The sequence below is a fragment of the Salvelinus fontinalis genome, unplaced genomic scaffold (genome assembly GCF_029448725.1).
Source record: "Salvelinus fontinalis isolate EN_2023a unplaced genomic scaffold, ASM2944872v1 scaffold_0085, whole genome shotgun sequence".
Lineage (NCBI taxonomy): Eukaryota > Metazoa > Chordata > Actinopteri > Salmoniformes > Salmonidae > Salvelinus > Salvelinus fontinalis.
In genome coordinates, this window is record NW_026600294.1 from 411,681 (window position 1) to 437,895 (window position 26,215).

At 47.0% G+C, this 26,215-nt stretch overlaps 1 protein-coding gene across 1 annotated transcript in view; it reads right to left on the minus strand.

Annotated features, from left to right (window-relative positions):
* LOC129842997 (intermembrane lipid transfer protein VPS13C-like) overlaps nt 1-26,215 on the minus strand; it is a gene marked incomplete at its 5' end in the record, with an annotated part of 207,119 nt that overhangs the window by 127,921 nt on the left and 52,983 nt on the right. Inside the window, 13 exons of the mRNA XM_055911720.1 lie at nt 150-294; nt 3,398-3,702; nt 4,019-4,186; nt 4,316-4,419; nt 5,039-5,158; nt 9,266-9,425; nt 10,225-10,284; nt 20,158-20,237; nt 21,336-21,495; nt 23,424-23,578; nt 24,625-24,733; nt 25,307-25,454; nt 25,786-26,090. Coding sequence (XP_055767695.1) covers nt 150-294; nt 3,398-3,702; nt 4,019-4,186; nt 4,316-4,419; nt 5,039-5,158; nt 9,266-9,425; nt 10,225-10,284; nt 20,158-20,237; nt 21,336-21,495; nt 23,424-23,578; nt 24,625-24,733; nt 25,307-25,454; nt 25,786-26,090 — 2,019 coding nt within the window. The remainder of the gene's footprint in view (nt 1-149; nt 295-3,397; nt 3,703-4,018; nt 4,187-4,315; nt 4,420-5,038; nt 5,159-9,265; nt 9,426-10,224; nt 10,285-20,157; nt 20,238-21,335; nt 21,496-23,423; nt 23,579-24,624; nt 24,734-25,306; nt 25,455-25,785; nt 26,091-26,215) is intronic.

Below are 26,215 nucleotides of genomic sequence, written 5' to 3' on the forward strand. Positions count from 1 at the left end.
GTGAGGTCTCCATCTACCTCTATGGTTCCTGTTAGCTCCTACTACCTTCATGGGCTTGAGGTCTCCGTCTACCTCTATGGTTACTGTTAGCTCCTACCTTCATGGGCTTGAAGTCTCCGTCTACCTCTATGGTTCCTGTTAGTTCCTACCTTCATGGGTTTGAGGTCTCCGTCTACCTCTATGGCAGCCATCTTCTGGTACCATGCTGCAGCCAGGTTCCTCTTCACTGTTAGGAGCAGGTTGACAGGCTGCAGCAGCTCAGTACTGGCCTGAGAGTCTTTTTCCATGTAAATCCTAATGAGAGAAAGAGAAGCAAATTATAGACAGGGATAGTTAGACAACTTGCTTATTTAGCTACACTATACAGTATTAGGGTGGTATCCAGACTTCCACACCATTCCTGTACCAACCCAGGGATGAGGTATTACTTTTTTTTGACTCCCAAAACAAAATGTAGCCAACAGACCATGTAGCCAGCAGGCCATGTAGTCAGCAGATCATGTAGCCAGCAGACCATGTAGCCAGCTGGCCATGTAGCCAGCAGGCAATGTAGCCAGCAGGCAATGTAGCCAGCAGGCAATGTAGCCAGCAGACCATGTAGCCAGCAGACCATGTAGCCAGCAGACCATGTACTGTAGCCAGCAGGCCATGTAGCCAGCAGGCCATGTAGCCAGCAGGCCATGTAGCCAGCAGGACATGTAGCCAGCAGACCATGTACTGTTGCCAGCAGGCCATGTAGCCAGCAGGCCATGTAGCCAGTAGACCATGTAGCCAGTAGGCCATGTAGCCAGCAGACCATGTACAGTAGCCAGCAGGCCATGTAGCCAGCAGGCCATGTAGCCAGCAGGCCATGTAGCCAGCAGGCCATGTAGCCAGCAGACCATGTAGCCAGCAGACCATGTAGGCAGCAAGGTACTTGATCCAGGAGGGGATTGATTGTCGCTGCTTTAACCAAGAAGCTTGTTCTTGACATCTAGCCACTTAGATAGGAAGTTACAAACCCAAATGTATAGCTGGAGACCTGAGATAGATAGTTAACTTATAAGCAGAGGCGTAGAATGCAACCCCCTGAACTTTAGGGTGCCACGCTGAATTGAAAATCATACCGTCGGTATTTTAAAACACCCCAGTATACGGTATATACAGTTTAGCACCCGAGCCCATTCAGTAACACCCACCCCAGTATACGGTATATACAGTATAGCGCCCGAGCCCATTCAGTAAGACCCACCCCAGTATACGGTATATACAGTATAGCACCCGAGCCCATTCAGTAAGACCCACCCCAGTATACGGTATATACAGTATAGCGCCCGAGCCCATTCAGTAAGACCCACCCCAGTATACGGTATATACAGTATAGCACCCGAGCCCATTCAGTAAGACCCAGCCCAGTATACGGTATATACAGTATAGCACCCGAGCCCATTCAGTAAGACCCACCCCAGTATACGGTATATACAGTATAGCACCCGAGCCCATTCAGTAAGACCCAGCCCAGTATACGGTATATACAGTATAGCACCCAAGCCCATTCAGTAAGACCCACCCCAGTATACGGTATATACAGTATAGCACCCAAGCCCATTCAGTAAGACCCACCCCAGTATACGCTATATACAGTATAGCGCCCGAGCCTATTCAGTAAGACCCAGCCCAGTATACGGTATATACAGTATAGCGCCCGAGCCCATTCAGTAACACCCACACCAGTATACGGTATATACAGTATAGCGCCTGGGCCCATTCAGTAAGATCACGATTGAACCAAGCAGAACTAACGTTAGTCAGAGGAGTTGGATAGCGCTCATACAGATCTGGGACCAGGCATTAAACCCTTGTTTTCTGATCTGGGACCAGGCATTAAACCCTTGCTTTCTGATCTGGGACCAGGCATTAAACCCTTGCTTTCTGATCTGGGACCAGGCATTAAACCCTTGCTTTCTGATCTGGGACCAGGCATTAAACCCTTGCTTTCTGATCTGGGACCAGGCATTAAACCCTTGCTTTCTGATCTGGGACCAGGCATTAAACCCTTGCTTTCTGATCTGGAACCAGGCATTAAAACCTTTACTTTCTGATCTGGGACCAGGCATTAAACCGTTGCTTTCTGATCTGGAACCAGGCATTAAACCCTTCCTTTCTGATCTGGGACCAGGCATTAAACCCTTGATATCTGATCTGAAACCAGGCATTAAACCCTTGATACCCTTGCTTTCAGATCTGGGACCAGGCATTAAACCGTTGCTTTCTGATCTGGGACCAGGCATTAAACCCTTGTTTTCTGATCTGGGACCAGGCATTAAACCCTTGTTTTCTGATCTGGGACCAGGCATTAAACCCTTGTTTTCTGATCTGGGACCAGGCATTAAACCCTTGCTTTCTGATCTGGGACCAGGCATTAAACCCTTGCTTTCAGATCTGGGACCAGGCATTAAACCGTTGCTTTCTGATCTGGGACCAGGCATTAAACCCTTGTTTTCTGATCTGGGACCAGGCATTAAACCCTTGTTTTCTGATCTGGGACCAGGCATTAAACCCTTGTTTTCTGATCTGGGACCAGGCATTAAACCCTTGCTTTCTGATCTGGGACCAGGCATTAAACCCTTGCTTTCTGATCTGGGACCAGGCATTAAACCCTTGCTTTCTGATCTGGGACCAGGCATTAAACCCTTGCTTTCTGATCTGGGACCAGGCATTAAACCCTTGCTTTCTGATCTGGGACCAGGCATTAAACCCTTGCTTTCTGATCTGGGACCAGGCATTAAACCCTTGCTTTCTGATCTGGGACCAGGCATTAAACCCTTGCTTTCTGATCTGGGACCAGGCATTAAACCCTTGCTTTCTGATCTGGAACCAGGCATTAAACCTTTACTTTCTGATCTGGGACCAGGCATTAAACCGTTGCTTTCTGATCTGGAACCAGGCATTAAACCCTTACTTTCTGATCTGGGACCAGGCATTAAACCCTTGATATCTGATCTGAAACCAGGCATTAAACCCTTGATACCCTTGCTTTCTGATCTGGGACCAGGCATTAAACCCTTGCTTTCTGATCTGGGACCAGGCATTAAACCCTTGCTTTCTGATCTGGGACCAGGCATTAAACCCTTGCTTTCAGATCTGGGACAAGGCATTAAACCGTTGCTTTCTGATCTGGGACCAGGCATTAAACCCTTGTTTTCTGATCTGGGACCAGGCATTAAACCCTTGTTTTCTGATCTGGGACCAGGCATTAAACCCTTGTTTTCTGATCTGGGACCAGGCATTAAACCCTTGTTTTCTGATCTGGGACCAGGCATTAAACCCTTGTTTTCTGATCTGGGACCAGGCATTAAACCCTTGCTTACTGCACTGATGAAGCAAAAGATGACTGTGTTAAACAGAATGCACTGACCTGGACAGTTTGAGCTGTGTGAGCTGTACGTCCATGTGGTCAATGACAGCAGGAAGTGGACATCCCTCCACAGCAAGTAGAGAGAAGCTATTGCCCACGGTGATGAGCCCCAAGTCCACCTCCAGTGCATTGTGTGAGGTGGAGGACTGGGGGATGATGATGAGAGGGGCCTTCAGCCTGATGTCCATGGAGAGACGGAAGCTCTTCTGGGCAAAGTCCCTGATGCTGGAGGCTGCCTTCTCTGCTGCCTGGGCCGTGGCCACACTCAACGCCTCTTTGGCCGTCTGGAAGTTGTTGCTGAAATTCTAGGAGACGGAAAACACGGATGAGTGAAGTTCTTTAGCGGAAAGGTCTCAGAAAGGAATGGAGCGCCATCAAAGCGGAGACCGAGCTAGGATAGCTAAACTTCCCGGAAACTTCTCATGTTTTTCCAGAAATCCAAATTGGAGGATTCCTGAAATCAGTAAGGTAATCCCTTTAACTGGGAATCATCCAATCAGGATGTCTGAAAAAAAACAGGAACTGAAGAAAAAGAGTCTCTGCACACTTAAATACAAAGAACGGTTTAAAATACTCGGACCGTTTGTCAGAGATTTCTCCAGTACCAACGCTGAGACTCACCAGCAGAGACATGACGAACTTGTGGAGGTAGACGACTTGGACGCAGCCCACGTTGAGCTGGACGTTCCCGTCTGTCTTGGAGGTGTCTGCGTAGCCGGCTCCTTCTGTAGCCTTGGGGGTCAGACTCATACTGAAACTAAACACCTCGTCTCCTACGATAGAGATGGCCTGCGACGGAGAAACCAAACGTTATAGCAGGTTAAACTCAACTGCAATATTTCATGGGGGTTGAATGACATAGTGTCGCGTCTCCCTCTTTCACTGAAATCCCTTTCGTGGTTTTACTTCGTGACTTACCTTTTTGTGAATACTTTTTGGATCGACATTAATGACGATGAAATCCCGAAGGCGGGCTGAGATGTGGGTTTGAGGCCCTTGCATCAGGAGGGATCCATTGAAACCTTGTACAACAAGATAAAATGTCGATCTCACACTAACATCATTTCAGAAAAGGTCAACAGCAAACCACACAAGAACAAGAGACTTAAACAACCCCCCCAAAAGCACCCAAGCCCATTCAGTAACACCCACCCCAGTATACGGTATATACAGTATAGCGCCCGAGCCCATTCAGTAACACCCACCCCAGTATACGGTATATACGGACCCTGAGGTTCTGTACGGGCCCTGAGGTTCTGTACGGGCCCTGAGGTTCTGTACGGGCCCTGAGGTTCTGTACGGGCCCTGAGGTTCTGTACGTGTACGGGCCCCGAGGTTCTGTACGGGCCCCTGAGGTTCTGTACGGGCCCCTGAGGTTCTGTACGGGCCCCTGAGGTTCTGTACGGGCCCCTGAGGTTCTGTGCCCTGAGGTTCTGTACGGGCCCCTGAGGTTCTGTACGGGCCCCTGAGGTTCTGTACGGGTCCTGAGGTTCTGTACGGGGTTCTGTACGGGCCCTGAGGTTCTGTACGTGTACGGGCCCTGAGGTTCTGTACGGGCCCTGAGGTTCTGTACGGGCCCCCGAGGTTCTGTACGGGCCCCGAGGTTCTGTACGGGCCCTGAGGTTCTGTCTATATCAGCACCTTGTATCTTGATGTCAGCCATGTTGCAGTTCTGATCACACACTAGGACGTTGAACGCCCCCAGCTGCATCATCACCTTCAGGTCGATGACGTCACCGTCCGACGGAGAACCTAGAGCCGCTGTCATGGAAACGGACAGGAAGTCACATGATGATTTCACTTATTGGTTGACCAACCAAAAGAGACATGTAAGATAGTCCCTTAGGCCTTATTACATTTAACAGATTCCTGAATGGTATGTTTTTATTACTAACACATGAAAACCAATACAAATATATATATATATTTATAAACAGAATCAGTTATATCTGTCATTTTTTATATGTATCCATTCATGTATTTCAGATGACCAAAAAGGCCATGTAAGGAAGTCAAGGGCTTTATAATCTATATTATAACAGGCTAAAGCTGCTGAGCTGCAGGAGGGCCTAGTCTTACCATTTTGCTGCTACACCTGCACTGCTTGCTGTTTGGGGTTTTAGGCTGGGTTTCTGTACAGCACGTTGTCTTACATCAGCTGATGTAAGCAACGGTTTAATGCCTGGTTCTTACATCAGCTGATGTAAGAAGGGCTTTATAAAATAAATAATAATAATAGATTTTACGCCAATTGTCATTTTAGACTCAAAAGAAGCACAGCTACATGGTAGTGGGCCTTTCTGTTGGGTTTTTACCATTTTTACTTTGTCACATGGCCCGAATACAACAGGTGTAGGTAGACCTTACTGTGAAACGCTGAATACAACAGGTGTAGACCTTACAGTGAAACGCTGAATACAAGACCTTAACCAACAATGCAGTTCAAGAAAGAGTTAAGAAAATATTTACTAAGTAAACTTAAGTAAAAAATAATAAAAATGTAAAATAACGAGGCTATATACAGGGTATTACGGTACAGAGTCAGTGTGGAGGCTATATACAGGGTATTACGGTACAGAGTCAATGTGGAGGCTATATACAGGGTGTTACGGTACAGAGTCAATGTGGAGGCTATATACAGGGTATTACGGTACAGAGTCAATGTGGAGGCTATATACAGGGTGTACCGGTGCAGAGTCAATGTGGAGGCTATATACAGGGTATTACGGTACAGAGTCAATGTGGAGGCTATATACAGGGTATTACGGTACCGAGTCAATGTGGAGGCTATATACAGGGTGTTACGGTACAGAGTCAGTGTGGAGGCTATATACAGGGTGTTACGGTACAGAGTCAATGTGGAGGCTATATACAGGGTATTACGGTACAGAGTCAATGTGGAGGCTATATACAGGGTGTACCGGTGCAGAGTCAATGTGGAGGCTATATACAGGGTATTACGGTACAGAGTCAATGTGGAGGCTATATACAGGGTATTACGGTACCGAGTCAATGTGGAGGCTATATACAGGGTATTACGGTACAGAGTCAATGTGGAAGCTATATACAGGGTATTACGGTACAGAGTCAATGTGGAGGCTATATACATGGTGTTACGGTAAAGAGTCAATGTGGAGACTATATACAGGGGGTACTGGTACCGAGTCAATGTGGAGGCTATATACAGGGGGGTACCGGTACCGAGTCAATGTGGAGGCTATATACAGGGTATTACGGTACAGAGTCAGTGTGGAGGCTATATATAGGGTGTTACAGTACAGAGTCAATGTGGAGGCTATATACTGGGGGGTACCGGTACAGTGTGCGGGGGTACAGGTTAGTTGAGGTAATATGTACATGTAGGTAGGGGTAAAGTGACTATGCATAGATAATAAACAGCGAGTAGCAGCAGTGTAAAAACAAAGGGGGGGTCAATGTAAATAGTCTGGGTGGGCATTTGATTAATTGTTCAGCAGTCTTATGGTTTGGTGGTAGAAGTTGTTAAAAAGCTTTTTGGACCTAGACTTGGCGCTCCGGTACCGCTTGTCGTGCGGTAGCAGAGAGAACAGTCTATGACTAGGGTGACTGGAGTCTTTGACAATTTTTTGGACCTTCTTCTGACACTGCCTATTATATAAACTCAGCAAAAAAAGAAACGAACGTTCCTCAACACTCAACCAATTCTAAATAATAACCCAGCTCTGGCAGTGAACTGGTGATGCTAGGAGCGTCGGTACATGTCTTTCTCAACACTCAACCACTTCTAAATAATAACCCAGCTCTGGCAGTGGACTGGTGATGCTAGGAGCCGGATCCCGCTGCTTAGACCGCTGTGCTACTACCCAGTTCACAACGCTCTAGCACCACGAGAATACTTGATTGGTAATAGCTTGTCCTTTTTAATAATTTTTGTTTTAAGCCTTTCCCCAAACCATAGCCCTAACCTTAACCACTCAGAACGAATACCTAACCTTAACCACTCAGAACGAATACCTAACCTTAACCACTCAGAACGAATACCTAACCTTAACCACTCAGAACGAATACCTAACCTTAACCACTCAGAACGAATACCTAACCGTAACCACTCAGAACGAATACCTAACCGTAACCACTCAGAACGAATACCTAACCGTAACCACTCAGAACGAATACCTTACCGTAACCACTCAGAACGAATACCTAACCGTAACCACTCAGAACGAATACCTAACCGTAACCACTCAGAACGAATACCTAACCTTAACCACTCAGAACGAATACCTAACCTTAACCACTCAGAACGAATACCTAACCTTAACCACTCAGAACGAATACCTAACCTTAACCACTCAGAACGAATACCTAACCTTAACCACTCAGAACGAATACCTAACCTTAACCACTCAGAACGAATACCTAACCTTAACCACTCAGAATGAATACCTAACCTTAACCACTCAGAATGAATACCTAACCTTAACCACTCAGAATGAATACCTAACCTTAACCACTCAGAATGAATACCTAACCTTAACCACTCAGAATGAATACCTAACCTTAACCACTCAGAATGAATACCTAACCTTAACCACTCAGAATGAATACCTAACCTTAACCACTCAGAATGAATACCTAACCTTAACCACTCAGAATGAATACCTAACCTTAACCACTCAGAATGAATACCTAACCTTAACCACTCAGAATGAATACCTAACCTTAACCACTCAGAATGAATACCTAACCTTAACCACTCAGAATGAATACCTAACCTTAACCACTCAGAATGAATACCTAACCTTAACCACTCAGAATGAATACCTAACCTTAACCACTCAGAATGAATACCTAACCTTAACCACTCAGAATGAATACCTAACCTTAACCACTCAGAATGAATACCTAACCTTAACCACTCAGAATGAATACCTAACCTTAACCACTCAGAATGAATACCTAACCTTAACCACTCAGAATGAATACCTAACCTTAACCACTCAGAATGAATACCTAACCTTAACCACTCAGAATGAATACCTAACCTTAACCACTCAGAATGAATACCTAACCTTAACCACTCAGAATGAATACCTAACCTTAACCACTCAGAATGAATACCTAACCTTAACCACTCAGAATGAATACCTAACCTTAACCACTCAGAATGAATACCTAACCTTAACCACTCAGAATGAATACCTAACCTTAACCACTCAGAATGAATACCTAACCTTAACCACTCAGAATGAATACCTAACCTTAACCACTCAGAATGAATACCTAACCTTAACCACTCAGAATGAATACCTAACCTTAACCACTCAGAATGAATACCTAACCTTAACCACTCAGAATGAATACCTAACCTTAACCACTCAGAATGAATACCTAACCTTAACCACTCAGAATGAATACCTAACCTTAACCACTCAGAATGAATACCTAACCTTAACCACTCAGAATGAATACCTAACCTTAAACACTCAGAATGAATACCTAACCTTAACCACTCAGAATGAATACCTAACCTTAACCACTCAGAATGAATACCTAACCTTAACCACTCAGAATGAATACCTAACCTCAACTCTTTTGAGTTGATTCTGTTTGAACAGAAAAGGGGAAAACGATGAGATCTTGCTGGTATAAAGTGTGTCTACTGACTTGATGAAGACAGGCCCTCCTCTCCTTGGCCTTGTGCCTAGTTTCCTTCTAAGATGACTACAGGCTGTTGAGTGTGTGTATGCTTATAGTGTGTGTCCGTCTGTATGTTTGTGTGTGTGTCCGTCTGTATGTTTGTGTGTGTGTCCGTCTGTATGTTTGTGTGTGTGCGTACATCTGTACAGTTTGTGTTGTGTCCTTGTGTAAAGTATACTGTGTGTTTACTTGACTTGGCGGAGATGGCCCTGCTGCTCTCCTCAGACTTCTGCTTAGGCTCCTCTGGTGAGGGGGGCAGGCTGCCGGAGGACAGGGCTGAAGACAGGAAGTCTATGGTGGAGAGGAGAGCCTCCGTGTGAAGCAGTAGATCCAGGGAGGTGAAGGTCACCTATAGGAGGGGGAGATGGAGAGAGAGGAGAGAGAGAGAGGAGAGAGAGGAGAGAGAGGAGAGAGAGGAGAGAGAGGGGAGAGAGAAGAGAGTAGAGAGAGAGAGAGAGAGAAGAGAGTAGAGAGAGAGAGAGAGTAGAGAGAGAGAGAGAGGAGAGAAGAGAGAGAGAGAAGAAAAAAACATTTGCTTTGGCAATGTTAACACATGTTTCCCATGCCAATAAAGCCCCTTGAATTGAATTGAATTGAATTGAGAAGAGAGTAGAGAGAGAGAGAGAAGAGAGTAGAGAGTAGAGAGTAGAGAGTAGAGAGAGAGAGAGAGAGAGGAGAGAGGAGAGAGAGAGAAGAGAGAGAGAGTAGAGAGTAGAGAGTAGAGAGTAGAGAGTAGAGAGTAGAGAGAGAGAGAAGAGAGAGAGTAGAGAGTAGAGAGTAGAGAGAGAGAGAGAGAGAGAGAGCCACTTAACCAAGTCACATGGACGGTGACGATCAGACGGTGAATCAAACGAGCCCTTTGAGGTCTTAGAGAACAGGAAGATGTCGGCAGGCTTCACAGACCTCTCAGATCCCCATTCAACAACCATCAGGCTACATTAGCACGGCCGCTACATTTATAAACCTACAACTGAAGGCATAATGTTGTATCTAACATAGACACATAACAAAACCTTTCTCAGCATTACAACTAGTTAATACTAGTTCAAAAACAACTGGTTGGAGTATGGTTGAAATTATGTCATTTTAATTTTGCCCGCGTGGGTGTATGGGATGAATAAATAAACCGTTTAGATATCATTACTTACATTGATCATCTGCTCAGTGTTCTTGTGAACAGCGGCAAAGTTTGGCCCATTTCTGTCAGCCTGAGAAGAAAGACAACAGAAAATCAATTAGCAGTAATTTAGGGGTAATGGAAACAAATCAATTAGCAGTCATTTAGGGGTAATGGAAACAAATCAATTAGCAGTCATTTAGGGGTAATGGAAACAAATCAATTAGCAGTCATTTAGGGGTAATGGAAACAAATCAATTAGCTGTCATTTAGGGGTAATGGAAACACATCAATTAGCTGTCATTTAGGGGTAATGGAAACACATCAATTAGCAGTCATTTAGGGGTAATGGAAACAAATCAATTAGCAGTCATTTAGGGGTAATGGAAACAAATCAATTAGCAGTCATTTAGGGGTAATGGAAACAAATCAATTAGCAGTCATTTAGGAGTAATGGAAACAAATCAATTAGCAGTCATTTAGGGGTAATGGAAACAAATCAATTAGCAGTCATTTAGGAGTAATGGAAACAAATAAATTAGCAGTCATTTAGGAGTAATGGAAACAAATAAATTAGCAGTCATTTAGGGGTAATGGAAACAAATCAATTAGCAGTCATTTAGGAGTAATGGAAACAAATAAATTAGCAGTCATTTAGGGGTAATGGAAACAAATCAATTAGCAGTCATTTAGGAGTAATGGAAACAAATAAATTAGCAGTCATTTAGGGGTAATGGAAACAAATCAATTAGCAGTCATTTAGGAGTAATGGAAACACAATGAAACCACAAATCAATTAGCAGTCATTTAGGGGTAATGGAAACACAATGAAACCACAAATCAATTAGCAGTCATTTAGGGGTAATGGAAACACAATGAAACCACAAATCAATTAGCAGTCATTTAGGGGTAATGGAAACAAATCAATTAGCAGTCATTTAGGGGTAATGGAAACACAATGAAACCACAAACCAATTAGCAGTCATTTAGGGGTAATGGAAACAAATCAATTAGCAGTCATTTAGGGGTAATGGAAACACAATGAAACCACAAATCAATTAGCAGTCATTTAGGAGTAATGGAAACACAATGAAACCACAAATCAATTAGCAGTCATTTAGGAGTAATGGAAACACAATGAAACCACAAATCAATTAGCAGTCATTTAGGGGTAATGGAAACAAATCAATTAGCAGTCATGTAGGACTAATGGAAACACAAATCAATTAGCTGTCATTTAGTGGTTCTGGAAACACAACGAAAACACAAAATCGATCACTATCACAAAACATTAGCAGTTGTTTAAATGCTCAAAATAACACAATGTAAACGTTGACTAATCCTACCCATGATCCTTAGAGATGCAGCTTTGTTAACTAGGACCACTGCTTCTGACAACCATTCATTTGGGAAGATCAACACACACATCTCACTAAGAAACCCACTGACGATCACGTCGTCAGGCTTGACGCCAGGCACCACCGAGTCTGGACTGGGCCCTAAACCCACTGACGATCACGTCGTCAGGCTTGACGCCAGGCACCACCGAGTCTGGACTGGGCCCTAAACCCACTGACGATCACGTCGTCAGGCTTGACGCCAGGCACCACCGAGTCTGGACTGGGCCCTAGACCCACTGACGATCACGTCGTCAGGCTTGACGCCAGGCACCACCGAGTCTGGACTGGGCCCTAAACCCACTGACGATCACGTCGTCAGGCTTGACGCCAGGCACCACCGAGTCTGGACTGGGCCCTAAATCCACTGACGATCACGTTGCCAGGCTTGATGCCAGGCACCACCAAGTCTGGACTGGGCCCTAAACCCACTGACGATCACGTTGCCAGGCTTGACGCCAGGCACCACCAAGTCTGGACTGGGCCCTAAACCCACTGACGATCACGTTGCCAGGCTTGACGCCAGGCACCACCAAGTCTGGACTGGGCCCTAAACCCACTGACGATCACGTTGCCAGGCTTGACGCCAGGCACCACCGAGTCTGGAACCCTACTCCTATATAGTGCACTACTTGTGACATAGGGCCCGGCATAGGGCTCTGGTTAAAAGTAGTGCACTATATAGGGAATAGGGTGCCATAGGGCTCTGGTCTAAAGTTGTGCACTATATAGGGAATAGGGTTCCATAGGGCTCTGGTCTAAAGTAGTGCACTGCATAGGGAATAGGGTGCCATTTTGGACACAGACAAGGTCTGGAGAGTGCCCTGGTCTATTGTGTTGATAATGACAGAGATGGACAGTGATAATGTAATGCCGTCTGGTACAGCCTCTCTAAAAGGAGATGGAGGTTCGGGGGTTGAAGCTGACATCTCTGGGTTGTATTGACACCAGAGCCTGCTGCCCGGCACAGAGAACATGTCCACAGAGAGAGGACATCTGGCAGGGGGGTTTCTGAACAGAGAACATGTCCACAGAGAGAGGACATCTGGCCGGGGGGTTTCTGAACAGAGAACATGTCCACAGAGAGAGGACATCTGGCCGGGGGGTTTCTGAACAGAGAACATGTCCACAGAGAGAGGACATCTGACAGGGGGGTTTCTGAACAGAGAACATGTCCACAGAGGGAGGACATCTGGCCGGGGGGTTTCTGAACAGAGAACATGTCCACAGAGAGAGGACATCTGGCCGGGGGGTTTCTGAACAGAGAACATGTCCACAGAGAGAGGACATCTGGCAGGGGGGTTTCTGAACAGAGAACATGTCCACAGAGAGAGGACATCTGACAGGGGGGTTTCTGAACAGAGAACATGTCCACAGAGAGAGGACATCTGACAGGGGGGTTTCTGAACAGAGAACATGTCCACAGAGGGAGGACATCTGACAGGGGGGTTTCTGAACAGAGAACATGTCCACAGAGAGAGGACATCTGGCAGGGGGGTTTCTGAACAGAGAACATGTCCACAGAGAGAGGACATCTGACAGGGGGGTTTCTGAACAGAGAACATGTCCACAGAGAGAGGACATCTGGCAGGGGGGTTTCTGAACAGAGAACATGTCCACAGAGAGAGGACATCTGGCAGGGGGGTTTCTGAACAGAGAACATGTCCACAGAGAGAGGACATCTGGCAGGGGGGTTTCTGAACAGAGAACATGTCCACAGAGGGAGGACATCTGGCAGGGGGGTTTCTGAACAGAGAACATGTCCACAGAGAGAGGACATCTGGCAGGGGGGTTTCTGAACAGAGAACATGTCCACAGAGAGAGGACATCTGGCCGGGGGGTTTCTGAACAGAGAACATGTCCACAGAGAGAGGACATCTGACAGGGGGGTTTCTGAACAGAGAACATGTCCACAGAGAGAGGACATCTGGCAGGGGGGTTTCTGAACAGAGAACATGTCCACAGAGGGAGGACATCTGGCCGGGGGGTTTATAAACAGAGAACATGTCCACAGAGGGAGGACATCTGGCCGGGGGGTTTCTGAACAGAGAACATGTCCACAGAGAGAGGACATCTGACAGGGGGGTTTCTGAACAGAGAACATGTCCACAGAGAGAGGACATCTGACAGGGGGGTTTCTGAACAGAGAACATGTCCACAGAGGGAGGACATCTGGCCGGGGGGTTTCTGAACAGAGAACATGTCCACAGAGAGAGGACATCTGGCCGGGGGGTTTCTGAACAGAGAACATGTCCACAGAGAGAGGACATCTGGCCGGGGGGTTTCTAAACAGAGAACATGTCCACAGAGGGAGGACATCTGGCCGGGGGGTTTATAAACAGAGAACATGTCCACAGAGGGAGGACATCTGGCCGGGGGGTTTCTGAACAGAGAACATGTCCACAGAGAGAGGACATCTGACAGGGGGGTTTCTGAACAGAGAACATGTCCACAGAGAGAGGACATCTGACAGGGGGGTTTCTGAACAGAGAACATGTCCACAGAGGGAGGACATCTGGCCGGGGGGTTTCTGAACAGAGAACATGTCCACAGAGAGAGGACATCTGGCCGGGGGGTTTCTGAACAGAGAACATGTCCACAGAGAGAGGACATCTGGCCGGGGGGTTTCTAAACAGAGAACATGTCCACAGAGAGAGGACACCTGGCAGGGGGGTTTCTGAACAGAGAACATGTCCACAGAGAGAGGACATCTGGCAGGGGGGTTTCTGAACAGAGAACATGTCCACAGAGAGAGGACATCTGGCAGGGGGGTTTCTGAACAGAGAACATGTCCACAGAGAGAGGACATCTGGCAGGGGGGTTTCTGAACAGAGAACATGTCCACAGAGAGAGGACATCTGGCAGGGGGGTTTCTGAACAGAGAACATGTCCACAGAGAGAGGACATCTGGCCGGGGGGTTTCTGAACAGAGAACATGTCCACAGAGAGAGGACATCTGGCCGGGGGGTTTCTGAACAGAGAACATGTCCACAGAGAGAGGACATCTGGCAGGGGGGTTTCTGAACAGAGAACATGTCCACAGAGAGAGGACATCTGGCCGGGGGGTTTCTGAACAGAGAACATGTCCACAGAGAGAGGACATCTGGCCGGGGGGTTTCTGAACAGAGAACATGTCCACAGAGAGAGGACATCTGACAGGGGGGTTTCTGAACAGAGAACATGTCCACAGAGGGAGGACATCTGGCCGGGGGGTTTCTGAACAGAGAACATGTCCACAGAGAGAGGACATCTGGCAGGGGGGTTTCTGAACAGAGAACATGTCCACAGAGAGAGGACATCTGGCAGGGGGGTTTCTGAACAGAGAACATGTCCACAGAGAGAGGACATCTGACAGGGGGGTTTGTGAACAGAGAACATGTCCACAGAGAGAGGACATCTGACAGGGGGGTTTCTGAACAGAGAACATGTCCACAGAGAGAGGACATCTGACAGGGGGGTTTCTGAACAGAGAACATGTCCACAGAGGGAGGACATCTGACAGGGGGGTTTCTGAACAGAGAACATGTCCACAGAGAGAGGACATCTGGCAGGGGGGTTTCTGAACAGAGAACATGTCCACAGAGAGAGGACATCTGACAGGGGGGTTTCTGAACAGAGAACATGTCCACAGAGAGAGGACATCTGGCAGGGGGGTTTCTGAACAGAGAACATGTCCACAGAGAGAGGACATCTGGCAGGGGGGTTTCTGAACAGAGAACATGTCCACAGAGAGAGGACATCTGGCAGGGGGGTTTCTGAACAGAGAACATGTCCACAGAGAGAGGACATCTGGCCGGGGGGTTTCTGAACAGAGAACATGTCCACAGAGGGAGGACATCTGGCAGGGGGGTTTCTGAACAGAGAACATGTCCACAGAGAGAGGACATCTGACAGGGGGGTTTCTGAACAGAGAACATGTCCACAGAGAGAGGACATCTGGCCGGGGGGTTTCTGAACAGAGAACATGTCCACAGAGAGAGGACATCTGACAGGGGGGTTTCTGAACAGAGAACATGTCCACAGAGAGAGGACATCTGGCAGGGGGGTTTCTGAACAGAGAACATGTCCACAGAGGGAGGACATCTGGCCGGGGGGTTTCTAAACAGAGAACATGTCCACAGAGGGAGGACATCTGGCCGGGGGGTTTCTGAACAGAGAACATGTCCACAGAGAGAGGACATCTGACAGGGGGGTTTCTGAACAGAGAACATGTCCACAGAGGGAGGACATCTGGCCGGGGGGTTTCTGAACAGAGAACATGTCCACAGAGAGAGGACATCTGGCCGGGGGGTTTCTGAGCAGAGAAAATGTCCACAGAGAGAGGACATCTGACAGGGGGGTTTCTGAACAGAGAACATGTCCACAGAGAGAGGACATCTGACATGGGGGTTTCTGAACAGAGAACATGTCCACAGAGAGAGGACATCTGGCCGGGGGGTTTCTAAACAGAGAACATGTCCACAGAGGGAGGACATCTGGCCGGGGGGTTTCTGAACAGAGAACATGTCCACAGAGAGAGGACATCTGACAGGGGGGTTTCTGAACAGAGAACATGTCCACAGAGAGAGGACATCTGGCCGGGGGGTTTCTGAACAGAGAACATGTCCACAGAGAGAGGACATCTGGCCGGGGGGTTTCTGAACAGAGAACATGTCCACAGAGAGAGGACATCTGACAGGGGGGTTTCTGAACAGAGAACATGTCCACAGAGGGAGGACATCTGGCCGGGGGGTTTCTGAACAGAGAACATGTCCACAGAGGGAGGACATCTGGCCGGGGGGTTTCTGAACAGAGAACATGTCCACAGAGAGAGGACATCTGACAGGGGGGTTTCTGAACAGAGAACATGTCCACAGAGAGAGGACATCTGGCCGGGGGGTTTCTGAACAGAGAACATGTCCACAGAGAGAGGACATCTGGCCGGGGGGTTTCTGAACAGAGAACATGTCCACAGAGAGAGGACATCTGACAGGGGGGTTTCTGAACAGAGAACATGTCCACAGAGAGAGGACATCTGGCCGGGGGGTTTCTGAACAGAGAACATGTCCACAGAGAGAGGACATCTGACAGGGGGGTTTCTGAACAGAGAACATGTCCACAGAGGGAGGACATCTGGCCGGGGGGTTTCTGAACAGAGAACATGTCCACAGAGGGAGGACATCTGACAGGGGGGTTTCTGAACAGAGAACATGTCCACAGAGAGAGGACATCTGGCCGGGGGGTTTCTGAACAGAGAACATGTCCACAGAGAGAGGACATCTGGCCGGGGGGTTTCTGAACAGAGAACATGTCCACAGAGAGAGGACATCTGGCCGGGGGGTTTCTGAACAGAGAACATGTCCACAGAGGGAGGACATCTGGCCGGGGGGTTTCTGAACAGAGAACATGTCCACAGAGAGAAGACATCTGGCCGGGGGGTTTCTGAACAGAGAACATGTCCACAGAGAGAGGACATCTGGCCGGGGGGTTTCTGAACAGAGAACATGTCCACAGAGGGAGGACATCTGGCCGGGGGGTTTCTGAACAGAGAACATGTCCACAGAGGGAGGACATCTGGCCGGGGGGTTTCTGAACAGAGAACATGTCCACAGAGAGAGGACATCTGGCCGGGGGGTTTCTGAACAGAGAACATGTCCACAGAGAGAGGACATCTGGCTGGGGGGTTTCTGAACAGAGAACATGTCCACAGAGAGAGGACATCTGGCCGGGGGGTTTCTGAACAGAGAACATGTCCACAGAGAGAGGACATCTGGCCGGGGGGTTTCTGAACAGAGAACATGTCCACAGAGAGAGGACATCTGGCCGGGGGGTTTCTGAACAGAGAACATGTCCACAGAGAGAGGACATCTGACAGGGGGGTTTCTGAACAGAGAACATGTCCACAGAGGGAGGACATCTGGCCGGGGGGTTTCTGAACAGAGAACATGTCCACAGAGGGAGGACATCTGACAGGGGGGTTTCTGAACAGAGAACATGTCCACAGAGGGAGGACATCTGGCCGGGGGGTTTCTGAACAGAGAACATGTCCACAGAGGGAGGACATCTGGCCGGGGGGTTTCTGAACAGAGAACATGTCCACAGAGGGAGGACATCTGGCCGGGGGGTTTCTGAACAGAGAACATGTCCACAGAGGGAGGACATCTGGCCGGGGGGTTTCTGAACAGAGAACATGTCCACAGAGGGAGGACATCTGGCCGGGGGGTTTCTGAACAGAGAACATGTCCACAGAGAGAGGACATCTGGCCGGGGGGTTTCTGAACAGAGAACATGTCCACAGAGAGAGGACATCTGACAGGGGGGTTTCTGAACAGAGAACATGTCCACAGAGAGAGGACATCTGTCCGGGGGGTTTCTGAACAGAGAACATGTCCACAGAGGGAGGACATCTGGCCGGGGGGTTTCTGAACAGAGAACATGTCCACAGAGGGAGGACATCTGGCCGGGGGGTTTCTGAACAGAGAACATGTCCACAGAGAGAGGACATCTGGCCGGGGGGTTTCTGAACAGAGAACATGTCCACAGAGAGAGGACATCTGGCCGGGGGGTTTCTGAACAGAGAACATGTCCACAGAGAGAGGACATCTGGCCGGGGGGTTTCTGAACAGAGAACATGTCCACAGAGGGAGGACATCTGGCCGGGGGGTTTCTGAACAGAGAACATGTCCACAGAGGGAGGACATCTGGCCGGGGGGTTTCTGAACAGAGAACATGTCCACAGAGAGAGGACATCTGGCCGGGGGGTTTCTGAACAGAGAACATGTCCACAGAGGGAGGACATCTGGCTGGGGGGTTTCTGAACAGAGAACATGTCCACAGAGAGAGGACATCTGGCCGGGGGGTTTCTGAACAGCTGTAATTACTGTATCATTCATTATAAACTACAGTACAATGACCATGGGGATTCTGGGAAAGCGCCTCTTTGTATTTCGAAGAATTCATATCTGAATTTCCTATTTTAGGAAAGGCTCATAAAAGGTGTTTGATTAGGTATTTAATAACTTAACGACGTCAAATGCTTTATTTTCCAAAGTTATAAAATAATTGCAGACTGTAGGGGGAAAACATGCTCTGCATAGAGCCTGGATCGACTTGGTATTTGCTGTTATACAAGGCTTTAATAATAATATTAACAATAATAATAATAATAATAATAAGACTCCATAAGAATATTACATTAAAGCAATAACGTTTGTACCATGTTTTGAGCTGCTACCATGCTGTTGTCATGTGTTGCTGCCTTGCTATGTTGTCATCTTAGGTCTCTTTTTATGTAGTGTTGTGTTGTCTCTCTTGTTGTGATGTGTGTTTTGTCCTATATTTATATTGTATTTATTTATTTTAATCCCAGCCCCCGTCCCCACAGGAGGTCTTTTTGGTAGGCCGTCATTGTAAATAAGAATGTGCTCTTAACTGACTTACCTAATTAAATAAAGGTTAAATAAAATAAAAAATAAAAAGTGTTTTTTATTCTGTTGAGTTAGTGTTGACTTCAGCCAGAGCTCTCAATCTTTATATAGCCAATGTATAGACCGGGCTAGAGGTATAGACCGTAGACCGGGCTAGAGGTATAGACCGGGCTAGAGGTATAGACCGGGCTAGAGGTATAGACCGTAGACCGGGCTAGAGGTATAGACCGTAGACCGGGCTAGAGGTATAGACCGGGCTAGAGGTATAGACCGGGCTAGAGGTATAGACCGGGCTAGAGGTATAGACCGGGCTACAGGTATAGACCGGGCTAGAGGTATAGACCGGGCTAGAGGTATAGACCGGGCTAGAGGTATAGACCGGGCTAGAGGTATAGACCGTAGACCGTGCTAGAGGTATAGACCGGGCTAGAGGTATAGACCGGGCTAGAGGTATAGACCGTAGACCGTGCTAGAGGTATAGACCGTAGACCGGGCGAGAGGTATAGACCGTAGACCGGGCTAGAGGTATAGACCGTAGACCGGCTAGAGGTATAGACCGGGCTAGAGGTATAGACCGGGCTAGAGGTATAGACCGTAGACCGGGCTAGAGGTATAGACCGGGCTAGAGGTATAGACCGTAGACCGGGCTAGAGGTATAGACCGGGCTAGAGGTATAGACCTCGCTAGAGGTATAGACCGTAGACCGGGCTAGAGGTATAGACCGGGCTAGAGGTATAGACCGGGCTAGAGGTATAGACCGGGCTAGAAGTATAGACCGTAGACCGGGCTAGAGGTATAGACCGCGCTAGAGGTATAGACCGGGCTAAAGGTATAGACCGGGCTAGAGGTATAGACCGCGCTAGAGGTATAGACCGGGCTAGAGGTATAGACCGGGCTAGAGGTATAGACCGGGCTAGAGGTATAGACCGGGCTAAAGGTATAGACCGGGCTAGAGGTATAGACCGCGCTAGAGGTATAGACCGGGCTAGAGGTATAGACCGGGCTAGAGGTATAGACCGCGCTAGAGGTATAGACCAGCATCCCTGTGGAACGCTCTTCGACACCTTGAATTGAGGCTGTTCTGAGGGAGAAAAGGGAGTGCAACTCAATATCAGGAAGGTGTTCACTCAGTGTATAACAAAATCAGGAGGTATGTCCCACCTTGAAGTATTCCACTTTGAGAAGGTCAGCACCCGACTCCACAGAGGAACTGATCAGACACAGTGGTTCATCGTTGGAATCTATAAAACAGTCAAATGATAATCAATGGCATTCTGATTTACCAACTAGAACACTGGGATGTATTGTATTACTAAACAGAATGTCAGACCAGTTTAAATCCTGGTAACTATTGTTTTACTAACCAGAATGTCAAACCAGTTTAAATCATGGTAACTATTGTATTCCTAACCAGAATGTCAGACCAGTTTAAATCCTGGTAACTATTGTATTCCTAACCAGAATGTCAGACCAGTTTAAATCCTGGTAACTATTGTATTCCTAACCAGAATGTCAGACCAGTTTAAATCCTGGTAACTATTGTATTCCTAACCAGAATGTCAGACCAGTTTAAATCCTGGTAACTATTGTATTCCTAACCAGAATGTCAGACCAGTTTAAATCCTGGTAACTATTGTATTCCTAACCAGAATGTCAGACCAGTTTAAATCCTGGTAACTATTGTATTCCTAACCAGAATGTCAGACCAGTTTAAATCCTGGTAACTATTGTATTCCTAACCAGAATGTCAGACCAGTTTAAATCCTGGTAACTATTGTATTCCTAACCAGAATGTCAGACCAGTTTAAATCATGGTAACTATTGTATTCCTAACCAGAATGTCAGACCAGTTTAAATCATGGTAACTATTGTATTCCTAACCAGCATGACAGACCAGTTTAAATCATGGTAACTATTGTATTACTAACCAGAATGTCAGACCAGTTTAAATCCTGTTAACTATTGTACTACTAACCAGAATGTCAGACCAGTTTAAATCATGGTAACTATTGTATTCCTAACCAGAATGTCAGACCAGTTTAAATCATGGTAACTATTGTATTCCTAACCAGAATGTCAGACCAGTTTAAATCATGGTAACTATTGTATTCCTAACCAGAATGTCAGACCAGTTTAAATCATGGTAACTATTGTATTCAGTATTTAAACATAACAGGCCTTGAGACTAAATCCACCGACCTGAGAAACCACAGGTGCATCATGGTCATCTCTTGATGTACGTTGTGGGCCACCATGTCATATGAACTATCATATTCAACATGCATTATAAAAGTTTAGCCAAAACAACATGACACCTCGACAGGCTTAAAGCCACGGACCTGAAAACTCCAGGCACTTCATAGAGATTTTCTTGATGTATGTTGTGGCCACCATGTCGTACTTCCTGACATTGGTGTGGATGCCCAGCTGGGCTACGTGGAGAACCAGGAACGGACTCTCCTTCTGATCTGACCTGGACTTCTTCAGCTTCAGAACCACCTAATGGAGAGATACAACCATATTTAGTCTGCCTTTATTTAACCAGGTTAGTTGTTAACAACACATTATCTTGTGCGATAACGACCTGAACATATCTTGGTAATAGACAATGAAGGAGATTTGAGACATAGCAGGAGTAAAGTTGGATGGATTTGGGAGTGTCTAGTTTTCAACGAGTGATGGAAAATAGATACCTGTAACTTGTTTAAACTTCATCAACATCCAACTGTACAAAGAGACATTTTATTTCCCTTGATGCATCAGTACGGTACTAAAGTTACAGCACGACGGCCCACCGTGTATATTAGCCAGCTAATAACAGCACAACGGACCAACTGTGTATATTAGCCAGCTAATAACAGCACAACGGACCAACTGTGTATATTAGCCAGCTAATAACAGCACAACGGACCAACTGTGTATATTAGCCAGCTAATAACAGCACAATGGACCAACTGTGTATATTAGCCAGCTAATAACAGCACAACGGACCAACTGTGTATATTAGCCAGCTAATAACAGCACAATGGACCAACTGTGTATATTAGCCAGCTAATAACAGCACAACGGACCAACTGTGTATATTAGCCAGCTAATAACAGCACAACGGACCACAGTGTATATTAGCCAGCTAATAACAGCACAACGGACCACCGTGTATATTAGCCAGCTAATAACAGCACAACGGACCACCGTGTATATTAGCCAGCTAATAACAGCACAACGGACCCCCGTGTATATTAGCCAGCTAATAACAGCACAACGGACCACCGTGTATATTAGCCAGCTAATAACAGCACGACGGACCACCGTGTATATTAGCCAGCTAATAACAGCGCAACGGACCACTGTGTATATTAGCCAGCTAATAACAGCACGACGGACCACCGTGTATATTAGCCAGCTAATAACAGCACAACGGACGACCGTGTATATTAGCCAGCTAATAACAGCACGACGGACCACTGTGTATATTAGCCAGCTAATAACAGCACGACGGACCACTGTGTATATTAGCCAGCTAATAACAGCACAACGGACCACTGCGTATATTAGCCAGCTAATAACAGTACAACGGACCACTGCGTATATTAGCCAGCTAATAACAGCACAACGGACCACTGTGTATATTAGCCAGCTGATAACAGCACAACGGACCACCGTGTATATTAGCCAGCTAACAGCAGCACAACGGACCACCGTGTATATTAGCCAGCTAATAACAGCACAACGGACCACTGTGTATATTAGCCAGCTAATAACAGCACAACGGACCACTGTGTATATTAGCCAGCTAATAACAGCACAACGGACCACTGTGTATATTAGCCAGCTAACAGCAGCACAACGGACCACCGTGTATATTAGCCAGTTAATAACAGCACAACGGACCACTGTGTATATTAGCCAGCTAATAACAGCACAACGGACCACTGTGTATATTAGCCAGCTAACAACAGCACAACGGACCACTGTGTATATTAGCCAGCTAACAGCAGCACAACGGACCACCGTGTATATTAGCCAGCTAATAACAGCACAACGGACCACTGTGTATATTAGCCAGCTAATAACAGCACAACGGACCACTGTGTATATTAGCCAGCTAACAACAGCACAACGGACCACTGTGTATATTAGCAGGCTAATAACAGCACAACGGACCACTGTGTATATTAGCCAGCTAATAACAGCACAACGGACCACTGTGTATATTAGCCAGCTAATAACAGCACAACGGACCACTGTGTATATTAGCCAGCTGATAACAGCACAACGGACCACCGTGTATATCAGCCAGCTAACAGCAGCACAACGGACCACCGTGTATATTAGCCAGCTAACAACAGCACAACGGACCACCGTGTATATTAGCCAGCTGATAACAGCACGACGGACCACCGTGTTTAGGTCGGTAGATAGCTTACCTCCTTAATCTCCAGGTTGAGCAGCATATTGACGATGTTTTCCCCCAGTCCTCCTCCATTGGTGACAGCAGCAGGCTGTCCTCCTCCAGCCTCCACAGGTAGACAACCCACCTCATTCACCTCCAGCTGGTGTTGCTCAGCCTGCTCTGCCTTGTCTAGACATTACCAGCAAAGACATTATCATCTGTTCAATAGATATTATCTCTAGTAATACACGTTAATCTGTTTTGCCATCTCTGCTGTGTCTAGCAAAGATTACAGATTCAAAACACTTTATTGTTCAATCTTGTGGAACGGAAATTTATATTCAGGGTTTACATGCATGTAATACGTCATCAATTAGCCTGGTTCTAGATCAGTTTAATCTTTTTATTTAACTAGGCAAGTCAGTTAAGAATCAATTCTTATTTACAATGACGGCCTACCGAAGAACAGTGGGTTTAACTATCTTGTGACGGCCTACCGAGGAACAGTGGGTTTAACTATCTTGTTCAGGGGGCAGAACGGCAGATTTTTTACCTTGTCAGCTCGGGGATTCGATCTAGCGACCTTTCGGTTACTGGCGCCAACGCTCTAACCACTAGGCTACCTGCCACCCCGAATGCTGGTTATTGCATCATAAGAGTTGTCAGGACAACACAAACTGATCTGGGATCAGTCCAACTATCCACGTTCAGGTAATTTGATTCTGCTTATCAAAAGCTGTCCTTCTGGGAATGGTTACAGCACAGAAATATAATAATTAGAATGGGCTTGGATCCTCTAACCCTGGCAATTTGACTGGTAAACACATGGGTAACACTTCCTGCTTTTACTCTCTGTTTGCTGCTATGGGTACACGAGCAATGGCCGCCAGTCCACCCATTATGACACCATCAGCTTGAATGGGGACCTCCAGGTCCTAGTTACAGTGTGTAAGTCACTAAGTCACTATGATCTACCTCCAATGTGTAAGTCACTATGATCTACCTCCAGGCCCTAGTTACAGTGTGTAAGTCACTAAGTCACTATGATCTACCTCCAGGCCCTAGTTACAGTGTGTAAGACACTATGATCTACCTCCAGGCCCTAGTTACAGTGTGTCTGGTGTGTAAGACACTATGATCTACCTCCAGGCCCTAGTTACAGTGTGACTGGTGTGTAAAGTCACTATGATCTACCTCCAGGCCCTAGTTACAGTGTGTAAGTCACTATGACCTACCTTGGGCTACTTGTTTGTTGACATCCATGATGTGCTCCTTGCTGCCCTCTCCGATGTTCTCCCCCAGTATCTTCATCAGAACACCAAAGTCCTCCTGACCTAGAGCCATCTGGAGGGAGGAGATTAAAAAGACGGCCCACATCTTGATTAGGTGTTGATGTACTGTCTCCTTTTATGTATAAAACTAGATCCCCCATTGAGATCAAACATCTGTGTTACTAGGCAGATTTGTCCTCCTAGAAGATAACTTCTGTATCCAGATAAACCACCAGCTGTCTGTGGAAAAAAATGAGCTGAAAATAAATACAATGGAAGATGCTCCTACATTCATAGACTTGAGTTCTCCATGGAGCTGTACTCTAGGGTCAGGGTCAGTGTTAGGGTCAGTGTTAGGGTTAGGGTCAGTGTTCGGGTTAGGGTCAGTGTTCGGGTTAGGGTCAGTGTTAGGGACAGGGTCAGTGTTAGGGACAGGGTCAGTGTTAGGGACAGGGTCAGGGTCAGTGTTAGGGTCAGTGTTAGGGTCAGTGTTAGGGTCAGTGTTAGGGTCAGTGTTAGGGTCAGTGTTAGGGTTAGGGTCAGTGTTAGGATCAGGGTCAGTAAAACCTACATGCATAGACTTGAGTTCTCCTTGGACCTGTACTCTAGGGTTAGGGGGTCAGGGTTAGGGGGTCAGTAAACCTACATTCATAGACTTGAGCATTCCCTGAACCTCTACTCCAGGGATCTTGTTGTACCAGGAAGAGGCCAGGTTCCGTTTGACCAGAAGCTCTAAATTGATTGGCTGAAGGATCTCAACGTCTGTCTGTGGGGAGCCTTGTTTCAGCGTGGTCCTACGGAGAGATGAATAAAGTGGGATTACCCAATCAGAGGACACACACACACTTCAAATGAGTACGCTAACAATCCGGCTCGAAGGACCATGAAAGAAAGAATGAAAGACAACAACGTTAACACACACACACACACACACACACACCAAGCAGTATGTCCTATTTTAGCGCCAAACACAACACACACACACCAAGCAGTATGTCCTATTTTAGCGCCAAACACAACACACACACACCAAGCAGTATGTCCTATTTTAGCGCCAAACACAACACACACACACCAAGCAGTACGTCCTATTTTAGCGCTAAACATTTTAGTCTCCTCTAATACCTGGACAGTTTGAGCTGAGTGAGCTTAACATCCATCGTGTCCAACACAGCGGGGAGCGGGAACCCTTCAGCCGAAATCAGACTGAAACTGTTCCCCACCGTGATGAGCCCCAAGTCCACCACAAACGCATTGTGTGAGGTGGAGGACTGGGGGATGACGATGAGAGGGGCCTTCAGCCTGATGTCCATGGAGAGACGGAAGCTCTTCTGGGCGAAGTCCCTGACGCTGGAGGCTGCCTTCTGTGCTGCCTGGGCTGTGGCCACACTCAACGCCTCTTTGGCCGTCTGGAAGTTATCCAGAAACGTCTGGAGGACGAAGGACAGAGACCATGAAGACACTAATACAGCAGGACAGACATGCTGAGGTTCTGTATAGGAGTCTAACGTCAGCCATGGTAAGGGAACAATGACAGGGGATGTTATATGTTATA